General features: G+C 56.9%; 2 protein-coding genes and 2 non-coding genes across 4 annotated transcripts in view; 3 read left to right on the forward strand and 1 right to left on the reverse strand.

Annotated features, from left to right (window-relative positions):
* The window catches only part of LOC105811287 (PWWP domain-containing protein MUM1), a 17,422-nt gene extending 11,983 nt beyond the window's left edge, over positions 1-5,439 (forward strand). Inside the window, exons 9-13 of the mRNA XM_012645451.1 lie at positions 620-695; positions 1,104-1,154; positions 1,821-2,257; positions 3,499-3,587; positions 5,055-5,439. Of these exons, the coding sequence (XP_012500905.1) occupies positions 620-695; positions 1,104-1,154; positions 1,821-2,257; positions 3,499-3,587; positions 5,055-5,115 (714 nt within the window). The 3' untranslated portion in view covers positions 5,116-5,439. The remainder of the gene's footprint in view (positions 1-619; positions 696-1,103; positions 1,155-1,820; positions 2,258-3,498; positions 3,588-5,054) is intronic.
* Positions 5,440-7,670: 2,231 nt separating this feature from the next.
* TRNAF-GAA lies at positions 7,671-7,743 on the reverse strand. Its single transcript has one exon. It is a non-coding gene; the product is annotated as a tRNA-Phe (tRNA).
* Positions 7,744-7,873: 130 nt separating this feature from the next.
* On the forward strand, positions 7,874-7,947 carry TRNAN-GUU. Its single transcript has one exon. It is a non-coding gene; the product is annotated as a tRNA-Asn (tRNA).
* Positions 7,948-8,179: 232 nt separating this feature from the next.
* NDUFS7 (NADH dehydrogenase (ubiquinone) Fe-S protein 7, 20kDa (NADH-coenzyme Q reductase)) overlaps positions 8,180-10,350 on the forward strand; it is an 8,688-nt gene continuing 6,517 nt past the window's right edge. Inside the window, exon 1 of the mRNA XM_012645455.1 lies at positions 8,180-8,231. Coding sequence (XP_012500909.1) covers positions 8,216-8,231 — 16 coding nt within the window. The 5' untranslated portion in view covers positions 8,180-8,215. The remainder of the gene's footprint in view (positions 8,232-10,350) is intronic.

Raw genomic sequence — 10,350 nt, forward strand, 5'->3', positions numbered from 1 at the left:
GTGGACGGACGGGGGTGTCATCCTCATCTTGCTGGTGAGGACGGGGAGGCCTGGGCATGTCCTGGCATTGACACCTGTCCCTGCCCTGGGCTGGCCCCCCTCGTTCCAGGCGGTGCAAGCAGGCACAGGCGCCACTTAGAACGAAGTATTTTGTAACATGTTTTATTTTTATTTATTTATTATTTATTTAGAGACAGGGCCTTGCTCTGTCACCCGGGCTAGAGTGCAGTGGCATCATCACAGCTCATTGCAGCTTCCAACTCCTGGGCTCAAGTGATCCTCCTGCCTCGACCTCCCAAGTAGCTGGGACCACAGGCGTGCACCCCGCACCCTGCTCATAAGACTTTTTATGTCTTCTTCGTCTGATGACGTGTTGGCCACGCCTGAGGTGTTTTCTGCCGTCTACGCCTTAGGACTGGCCCAGCGCGAGGGGCGACCGGTGGCCATATTTTTAGTAGTTCGGGGACCAGACCTGGGCCTGGTGCATTTCTGCCAGTCCCTTAACAAGAGAGGAAATGGGCCCCAAGGTCAGGTCCAGGGCTCAGCGAGCAGCCTCTGGAGCAGGTGCCTGGGCGCCCCACACTGCTGCGCTGATGCCTGCTGTGGGCTCTCGTTGCAGAACAAGGCCAGGGAGGACTTCGACCAGGCCATCGGCTGGTGCGTGTCCCTCATCACCGACTACAGGGTCCGGTTAGGTGCGTGGGGGCTCCGCACGGCCCAGAGCAGTGGGGCATCCATTCCCCATGGCGGGTGGAGGGCAGGCCCCTGGGCGGAGTGGACACAACTGGCAGACATGGAAGATGGAATTTCCTTTCAGTGAGAGTTGGTTTCCGTCTGTCCCAAGTCTGCGTGGGGAATTTATAGAACGTGGGCCTTGTTAGTGAAATGCGTTGGTGTCCTCTGGTCCCCCCAGGAGACTCACGCCCAGCAATCTTTCCTGGGGTGGCGGAAGCAGCGACTGTGACCCTGACACCCTCGTGGGAAGAGGTGTCTGGGTCAGGCTTAGCCTGAAAGTCCCTCAAGGAGGTGTTTTGGTCCCAGAGCCTGGAGGATGTCTCCAGAGTCTCCCGTGTGTCTAAACTCGGCTCCCTTCCTCCCCGTAGGCTGTGGGTCCTTCACTGGCTCATTCCTGGAGTATTACGCCGCCCACATAAGTAAGTTGCGTCCCGTCTGTGGAAGTACGAGCTGCTTCTCAGCCCCTGGGAAGACAGTCTTTGGTGTCCCGGGCTGTGGCAGGGGGTGTACTGAGCCTTGGGCCGTCCACGTCCACACAGAACTGGGCACCCCCAGGATGTGGCAGGGCTGCTCCCCGAGTCTGGCCTGGGCTCCTGGGCGCATGAGCCACCCACCCTGTCCCTGCTAAGGCTGGAGGCCATCACTGAACACTAAAGCATTTGACCAGCACTTCTCCTTGCCTGGTGTCGTGTGTCTGTGACTGAGGGCACAGGGTCCGTCCCCACCCCCTCCAACCCTCCCCCACCACCCGCCCCCCCGTTAGAGGAGCGGAAATAGCCGTATTGATTCTTCGTCATTGGGTGGGAGGGGGGGTGCTCTGCTCTTCACCGTTAAATTTGGCTAAAGGGCCCGGTCAGCGGGAAATACCAGGGATCCTCCCAAAGGAAGAGCTTTCAGGACATGGAAATTTCTCTCCAGTGGCTCTCAGGAAACATGAGGCCCTTGGGGCCACCCGTGGGTCCTAGACTCCCAGCCTTGGGCAACCCGAGTGTGGCTGTGGAGGGTAAGGTTTGCTCAGTGGCGGCGGGAAGGCAGCAGAGACCCGTCTGCCCAGCGCTGGCCCCTAAGCAGTACGTCCTTTGCAGGCTACCCGGTGCGGAAGTCCATCCAGCAGGACGCCCTGGGGACCAGGTTCCCAAAGCTGAGCCTAGGGGACCCCAAGGAGCCGGAGGTGGACAGCGCCCTTGGGTGGAGGCAGCCCTGCAGGAAGGTGCTTCCCGACCGCTCTCGGGCCGCCCGAGACCGGGCCAACCAGAAGCTGGTGGAGTACATCGTGAAGGCCCGGGGTGCGGAGAGCCACCTGCGTGCTGTGCTGAAGAGCAAGCGGCCGTCGCGCTGGCTGGAGACCTTCCTGAGCTCCAGCCAGCCCGTGACCTGCGTGGAGACATACTTGGAAGATGAGGAGCAGCTGGACCTGGTGGTGAAGTACCTGCAGGGCGTCTGCCAGGAGATGGGCAGCACCGTGCTGACGCGCACCCATGGCGACAGGATCCGGTTCGTCCTGGACGTGCTTCTGCCCGAGGTGACTGCCGGCCACATCTGTGGGGGCTTGGGGAGCGTGTGCCGCGTGCAAGGATGGGAGCTGTCAGGGGTAGAGGTGACTTGGGCTGGAGGAGGCTCGGTTTTCTCAGCACACACAGGGCACCAGGGCCGCGTCCTGGGACGCCCAGCGAGAGCCGCGAAGCCGTGGTTAGGATGGTCCATGATCTTGGACTTCAGCCAGGCTGGGGTTTGGTGAGGTTCACAGCTGGGACGTCAGGGAGGCCCTGCTGGGCATTTGCACGAGAAAGACGTTATCAAACTCAAAACCATTCACCTTCCGTAACTGGAAACTTCCACACAGGTACAGAAAGAAAACGCACAGTCAGCTCTCGCGAGCACATGGCCCCCCTGGGATGACTTCTCTGGGCAAAAAAAACCTCAGACATTTTTCACCCGTAAATACCATAGTGTATTTCTTTAAAACAGGGCATTTCTGCCCTGAGGGGACTCTGGGTGTGGTGTGGGGACATTTGTGGTTATGACTGGGGTGGTGGAAGCACCTGCAGGGCCCAGGACGGCCCACCCCAGAGAACGCCCCAGGGGAGCCTGCTCTGCACCTAGCACAGCACTGTTACTTCACCTTAGGGGTTAACAGTGATCCCCTGATACCCATCGTGTATTCAGATCCTTTCATCGTAGCTTTGAATTTTTTTTTATTTTTTGAGACAGGGTCTCATTCTGTTGCCCAGGCTGGAGTGCAGTGGCATCATCACAGCTCACTGCAGCCTCCAACTCCTGGGCTCAATGGATCCTCCTACCTCAGCCTCCAGAGTGGCTGGGACTACAGATGCCACCACCACGCTGGGCTAATTTTTACATTTTTTTGTATGGACAGGGTCTCACTCAGGCTGGTCTCGAACTCCTGGCCTCAAGTGTCAAGTGATCCTCCCGCTTTGGCCTCCCAGAGTGCTAGGCATGAGCCCCTGCGCCCGGCCTTAAATTTTTTTTTTTTTTTTTTTTTGCAGTAAATCTCCGGATTTTTTAAAATGGATTTGTGTGTTTGGGTCTTCCCTTTTATTCTCTGGTTTTAGTGACGTGAATGAGTTTCTAGCCCACACAATAGCATTGTGGGTTTTGATTCAGAGGCTTCATCACGAGCAGAGGCTTGGTGTCTGGAGGCCACAGCCAGCTGCACTGGCCCCTCGAGGTGTCCCAGGCACGTGTGCCCACGGACTGGCCAGGCATCGCCGGCCACAGCTGAGCTGCTGCCCCCTCTTGCAGGCCATCATCTGCGCCATCTCTGCAGTGGACGCGGTGGACTACAAGACGGCTGAGGAGAAGTACATAAAGGGACCTTCGCTGAGCTACCGGTAGGCCTCTTCAAGCCCTGTTTCCAGACCGTTCTCAGTTCATGTCTTCAGGGGTTTTGTTTCTGGTTAGCTGGCAGTTCTGGCTGGAGCTGCCTGCAGCCTACTTGTCCTCAAAATGCACGTTAGTGTAGGGCTGGGGAATGGCCACAGGCCCCGCGGAGGCAGCGCTGGACATTCCTGTTCTGTAGACGGGTTTGGTGGTGGCCCAGGTCTCTGAGCTGGTCAGTGGTGGGCAGAGCTGGACATGCGTCCAAGGCCTGCAGCTCAGCCACGGCCTTTCCTGGGGTTGATCCCCAGCCTCGGGGCTGATCCTGCAGCAGCCGCACATGCAGAGCACTGGTCGCGTGCCGGGCGTGTCCGTCCTAATCTCTCTGCAGGGCTGATGTTTGTATTTTGAACTTTTTTCCCTCTTGATCCAGTCCATGGCTGTGAGGGCTGTGCAGCAAGATTAGGAGGCAGCAGTCACCCCAGACGGTGTCTGGTGAGGCAGAAGAATGCTGTGATCAAGATGTTTCTCTCACATCGATGTGTTTAGCCACCTTGGCTGTTTGGCCCCAGAGCCCCTAATCCCCTCTCTGGGCTCGGTGCCAGGCACTGCCGGAGCCAGGCGGGGCCTGCAGGCAGCAGCAGGCCGAGGCCAGGGCAGGGTCTCCGTCCAGGCTGACGGGGCCAGGGCTCCTGCCGTCGCGGGCACACTGTCACAAGGGCTTCCGGGAGAGCCGGGAGTCCTCCCGCATGGCAGGAGGAGGTGCGGCCCCCTCCTGGTGGTGTCCACTATTTACCTGGGGCCTCAGTCACGCTTCTGGGAGCACATCGGCGTCCTGGCACCAGGATCAGGGCCTCCGATGGCCGGATGGAACGTGAACGCGTCTCAGGCCTACACGATGGCGTCGCGGAGGGAGGTCCCCTCCCTCCTGGTGTCCTTTTCACCTGGGAGTCACGGTTGAGGAGCTGTGCCCAGGCCAGCTGTATAACCTTGTGGCCAAGGTCGTGGTGGGGGCCGTTCCCGCACCTCCCACTGTCTCCATGGCCGCCTCCTTCCAGCCAGACGAGGCTCCAAGGATCTGCTGATCGAGCATCAAAACCGACGTCCCGGTTTACCTCTGTCCTGCGTGGCCCTGTTCCCACAAGGCTGCTGGGCGCACGATCATTAGTGTGACTTTTCTTTACAGGGAGGTCACGTAGTAGGCTCAATTTGATACTGCATACTCTTTCTGAAAATATCTTTTTAAAAAATTGTACTAAAATACACATAACAAAATTTACCATCCTAACTCTTTTTAAGTGCACAGCTCAGTGGCATTAGGCACATCCACGTAGCTGTGCAGCGTCACCACCCTCCATCTCCAGAACTTTCTCATGTCCCTAGACTGAAGCTCTGTCCCCATGAACAGGAACCTCCCTGTTTTGTAATCTTTAAAACACAATGATGAATGACTAAAATGAAGTATCTTTTGTTTTCTGAAGGGAAAAAGAAATATTTGATAACCAGCTCTTAGAAGAAAGGAGCCGGCGCTGTCGGTGGTGAGGAGGCTGCTCTGCGGCCGGGTGGGGGGGCCCCGGCCGGGCCTGTGCCCCTGGAGCCCGGGAAGCACCGTCGCGCCCTGACGTTCTCCGGGAAGCGGAGCCCAGGGCTTGCGTTCGTGCTGGATCTGTCTGGGTTGTCATGGTCTCCACGCTTCGGAAAACTGTTTCGTGAACGTACCGAAAGCCAGTTCTGTTTTCCTGGCACTTTGTGCAAGATGCATTTCCTAAAAGGTTTTAAAAGGACAAAAATAGATGGATGGTGTGTCCTTTCTCGTGACTGTACTGTGTGATTAACACGATGTGGCGTTTGTTTTTCTATGCATCTTGTCTGATATTAAATGGCAGTTTTAAAAAGGTGTCTGGTGTGAATACATCGCTGCAGAAACGTCAGCACGTTCCTGTGGTTTTTTTTTTTTTTTTTCCCTTTGTGTGATTTCCACTTAACGTGGTTCCTCAATGTGCTCCTGTGTTTCTTAGGAAACAGTCTTCGTTGGAGGAGGTGCAGAGGCAGGCAGCTTCCTTGTGCATTGTGGTTGCTGTGTTCACTTGTTCGGGAGAAGGAGCCGGGCAGGTGCCTTTCCAGCGGCCTCTGCAACCGGCCCCAGGTGGAAGGGAACCGAGGCCAGAGGGTCGCGGTGCAAGAAAACTAGCTCTGTCCCATCCTCTGTCCTCTGTCGAAGGCGATGGCTTTACTGGTTCCAGCCCAAGACGGTGCCCCAGAGAATCTCATTTCCCCTGAGTGAAGTAGCCACTCCCAGGCACGGAGGCTTCCCTGCGACACTGTGGCAGCTCTTTAAAACGTCAGTTTTAAAAAAGACGACGTGCACAGGGCGAGAATTCGAAAGCATGGAAAATCACATTGGTGCGGCCAGAGTCTGCCTTCCCCGGCCTCTTTCCCGCCTCCCTGTTGGCCCCTGGCCCGCCGGCCAGCCCCACCCAGCCCACTCTCCCAGCAGACCTGGCCCTGTGGTCCCCGTTTCTGGAGTGTCCTGGGGCCCTGAGTCCCTGAGCCCAGCACTGCCTTCCATGCAGCCAATCCACCCTCCAGCCACACGCACAGGTGACACCTGCCCTTGGAACGTCACCCCAAACCTAGTGGTGGAAACGTTCTCTCTCTCAGCCTCTGTGGGTTGGGACTCCTCGAGGTGGTCCCAGGTGTCCCGCGAGGCTGCAGTCACCTGGTGGCTGGAGCTGCATCATCCAAAGGCTTGACCAGGGCTGGGCCTTGAGGAGCCCCGCTCAGGGCAAAGTGTTGGCGGGAGGCCCCTCACGCCACTGGCGTGTCCCCTGACCCTGGCAGCCGGCTCCCCTGAGAGCAGCACTGTCCGTCGCTGGTCACACAGGGCCGTCCTGCTCGAACGTGAAGACGCTGTGTGGGTGGCAGAGGTGAGCCCAGGGGGCCCTGTCTGCCCCAGCCCTCCCTCCAGACCAGCCATGGCCAGGGACTGAGCACTCTGTCACCCCTGCCACCAGTGCTAAGGCTGAGAGCCCCCAAAACCCACAATGGCCAGGTTCCTGTTCCTTCAGGGAAGAATCCGTGATGCTGGCTGGCATGATCTGAATGTGACATGCCAGGGACACAGCACGTTGCTGTCCCCAACCCTGTAAAAAAAAAAAATCCAACCAAGCATTAACAAAAATCTGTAAGATAGAAACAAACCCTGATGGAGGGCGCTCCCCCACGAGAGATCCTGGCCAGCCCTGCTCAGGCCTTCCAGGGCATCGGGAACAACGTCCTGCAGGGCCTGGACGGTGCCCCGGGGCAGGAAAGGACATTAGGGGAAACTGAGGAAACCTGGATAAAGCGTAGATTTCAGCTAATAACAATGTGCCGATATTAGTGCGTTAACCGAGGCAAACATACGGCATTCACGTGAAATGATAATAGGGGAAACTGGATGCGGGGTAAACTGGAACTCTCTGAACTATCCAGAACTTTTCTGTACATGTAAAGTTATTCTTATATAAAAAGGCTACGTAAATACATTTAAAAGCCACACAGCAGGGGCAGCTGCAGAGGAAAGAGGGCTTTGTGCACCCAACAGCCCTTCAGATTCTGTCGACTCTCCAGTCCCTGCCCTGCAGTTCTTCCCAGCCCAGATCTGACATCCTCCTCTCTCCTGGCAGATGCCCCTCAGGTGTAGTGGCCTTGGGCCCCAGCCTCCTGCCTGCCTCATTCCTCCAGACTCAGACACGAGCTCTCAGAGGACAGGTCCCTGGTTTGGCCTGGCCCACCACCCGGTGTGGTCCTGTATTTGTCTACATGGCCTCAGTTTCCCAGTCTTTAAAATAGACGGATTGTCCCAGTCGAATGACCTGCAAGCAGAAAGCATTCTGCAAGCTCCATTGTGCTAGTTTGGGTGTTTAGTGTTAGTGTTTATCATGAACACTGGTTCTAAGCCACCAGTTTAGAAAAGATTGAAAATCAGGGTTTGTGGTGGGAGTACATGGGAGGAATTTGGGCTGGGATCCTAACATCTTGGGTGTGGGAAGAGGGGTTTGGGGTTGCCTGTCGTGTCTGAGCCCTCCCCCGGTCGTTCGGGGCGCCAAAACTCCTGCCGAAACCCGGGATCGAACCAGGGACCTTTAGATCTTCAGTCTAACGCTCTCCCAACTGAGCTATTTCGGCGGCGCGGCAGGGGTCGCTCTTGCCCGGACTCCGCCCCGCAAAGCGACGCCCGTGCGCAGGTGCAGCTCACTCCCGGCGCGTGGGGTGCACATGCCTCGTAGGGCCGCGCGGGGCGCCATGTTGCAACGCTGTCTCTGTGGCGCAATCGGTTAGCGCGTTCGGCTGTTAACCGAAAGGTTGGTGGTTCGAGCCCACCCAGGGACGCGTATGCGTTTTGCTTCCCGCGGTGATGAGGAAGCGGACGTGGCCTCTGATTTTGCCCGGGTGCCGCGACCTCCACGCGCGCCCCGACGTCATGCTGTGTACTTCTTGGCGGGGTGGGTGTGGGGGGGGCGCGGGCGCGACCACCGAGGTCGAAAGCGCGGCGGAACGTCGTGGGCCTGGGTTCCGGTTTCCGCACGCGCTCCGGGCCGGCGGACCCGGAGGATTTAGGGGAACGGACCGCAGAGGTTGTCTGAAGGCCGAGGCCAAGATGGCGGCGCTGGCAGGTGAACGGGGCTGGCGGGGTTGGGGGACGCCGGGGTCGGGGGGTCGCGGGATGCCGGGGTTAGGGTCGGGGGACCTCGGGGCCCGGGTTGGCGCAGCGGTGCGCTCTCCACGCCGGCCGCTCCTCGGGCTCCAGCCCTGCCTGCGGTAAACGGTTTCTGTTACTGCGTCCAGGTTACAGTCGGGGAAGCTGAGGCTCGGCGGGTCGTCACGCAGGGCCCCCCGTCTCTGGGGGGCGCTTGAGGCGGGGTTGGAGGGACCCCCGCTCACTGCCCTTGGCATGCTCCGGAGAGAGCCGGGTGAGCATTGCACCCACCTGACAGGCTGGGAAACTGAGGCCCGGAGAGGGTCTGTGACTCCTCGGGGTCCCGGGCCGGTTCTCGGCCGCAGGGCGCTCATGTCGCTCTGCCGGATCTTCCACGTCCGTCAGCACCGCTGGCACAGTGACGGCCTCTCGCAGCAGAGCAGGAGTCTCAGCCTGTCCTGCCGTGGGAACCTTTTTGGTATCAGGTGAAGCCTGAGGACCCCTGCTTAGATAAAGTCATTAAATGCATAGAATAAATTCCATAGGATTGCAAGGAAATCAGTTATACTAGAGACAGTGACCAAAATACTGTTTTGATGGGTGATTTAGTAATCTAAGTGGTTGCATTATTAACACATGGAATGCCGAGGTCTAGCGGGGATCTAATTAGGACTGTAAGTTCTGAAGCTTTGAGGAGCGGGAAATGTGGCTTCCATGTGTGGGAACGCCTGCAGCCTGGTAGCATGGGTAGGAAACGTCTGTGATTTCCGCCCTGTGAAGTTACAGGTCCAGCTGATAATGGCTTGTTTTGTTGCCAACACTCAGAATGGAACGAAACAAAGATTGATTTTCAGATTTTCAGTAAAATGTTGGTGACAGTGAAGAGATTGTTTTGTTTTGTTTTTTCATGCAAGTTCATGGTTCTCCTGAATTCTCACCAGTGGGCCCCTTGTTAAGAATGTGCCTGGTCCGTTGGTAAGACCAGCCTGTAGGTATAAAAGAAAAAAGAAAAAGAAAATAAAATAAGAGTGCCTGGTCCAGAGGTGTAAAATCCAGTCACCTCAGAGATACTCAAAGGGACATTTACTTTGCTGTGAGCTTATGCAAAGCCCTAAATTTTCAGGTGGGGAAACTGAGGCACAGAGATGGGCAGCTTACGTAGGACTCTGGGGCTAAGCAGTTAGCCTGTCTCCTGTGCCCAGCCTCAAGCATGCCAGGAAGTAGGTAGGTCACAGTCTTGTGTCCTTCGGACAGTTGCAGCCTGGATGGGGCCCAGGGACACAGCCTGGACGAGTTTAAGGCCAGGTTGAGGGAGGGGTGCAGGGGAGGGAGAAGGCTGTGGTTGCAGCCGTCGGAGCAGTCAGACCCCAGCCCTGAACCCTGGACCCTGGACCCTGGACCCTAGACCCTAGACCCTAGACCCTAGAAGCTGCCCTCAGCCTCACCTCCCCGTCACGCAGTAGGTTAGTCTGCTAGGACTGCTGCGCAAAGTGCCACAGACTGAGCAGCTTATGCAGCAAAGAGTGTTTTCTTACAGTTCTGGGGGCTGGAAGTCAAGATGAAGGTGTTGGCAGAGCTATTTCCTTGATCCTTGGCCTTTTTTTTTTTTTTTTTAAAGAGACAGGGTCTTGCTCTATTGCCCAGGCTGAAGTGCAAGGATGATATCACAGCTCACTGCAGCCTTAAACTCCTGGGGTCAAGCAATCTTCCTGCCTCAGCCTCCTGAGTAACTGGTACTACAGGAGTGCACCACCATGCCTGGCTAATTTTATTTTTTAAATTTTTTGTAGAGATAGGGGTCTTGCTATGTTGCCCAGGCTGGTCTCGAACTCCTGGCCTCAAGTGATCCTCTCGTCTCAGCCTGGCACATACCCTGCACCCAGCCCTAATTGCCTCTTATAGGACATGTCACGTTGGATGAAGGCCCACCCTAATGACCTCGTTGTACCTTAATGACCTTGTTAACAAACCCATAAGGGGGGTTCAATGTTGCACCCCCCACAGAAAGCCACTGAGATGAGGATTGTCAAGGAAGAAAGGATTTTTTTTTTTTTTGAGACAGAGTCTCACTCTGTTGCCCTGGTTAGGGTGAGTGC

Source organism: Propithecus coquereli, unplaced genomic scaffold, assembly GCF_000956105.1.
Source record: "Propithecus coquereli isolate 6110/MARCELLA unplaced genomic scaffold, Pcoq_1.0 Scaffold232, whole genome shotgun sequence".
Lineage (NCBI taxonomy): Eukaryota > Metazoa > Chordata > Mammalia > Primates > Indriidae > Propithecus > Propithecus coquereli.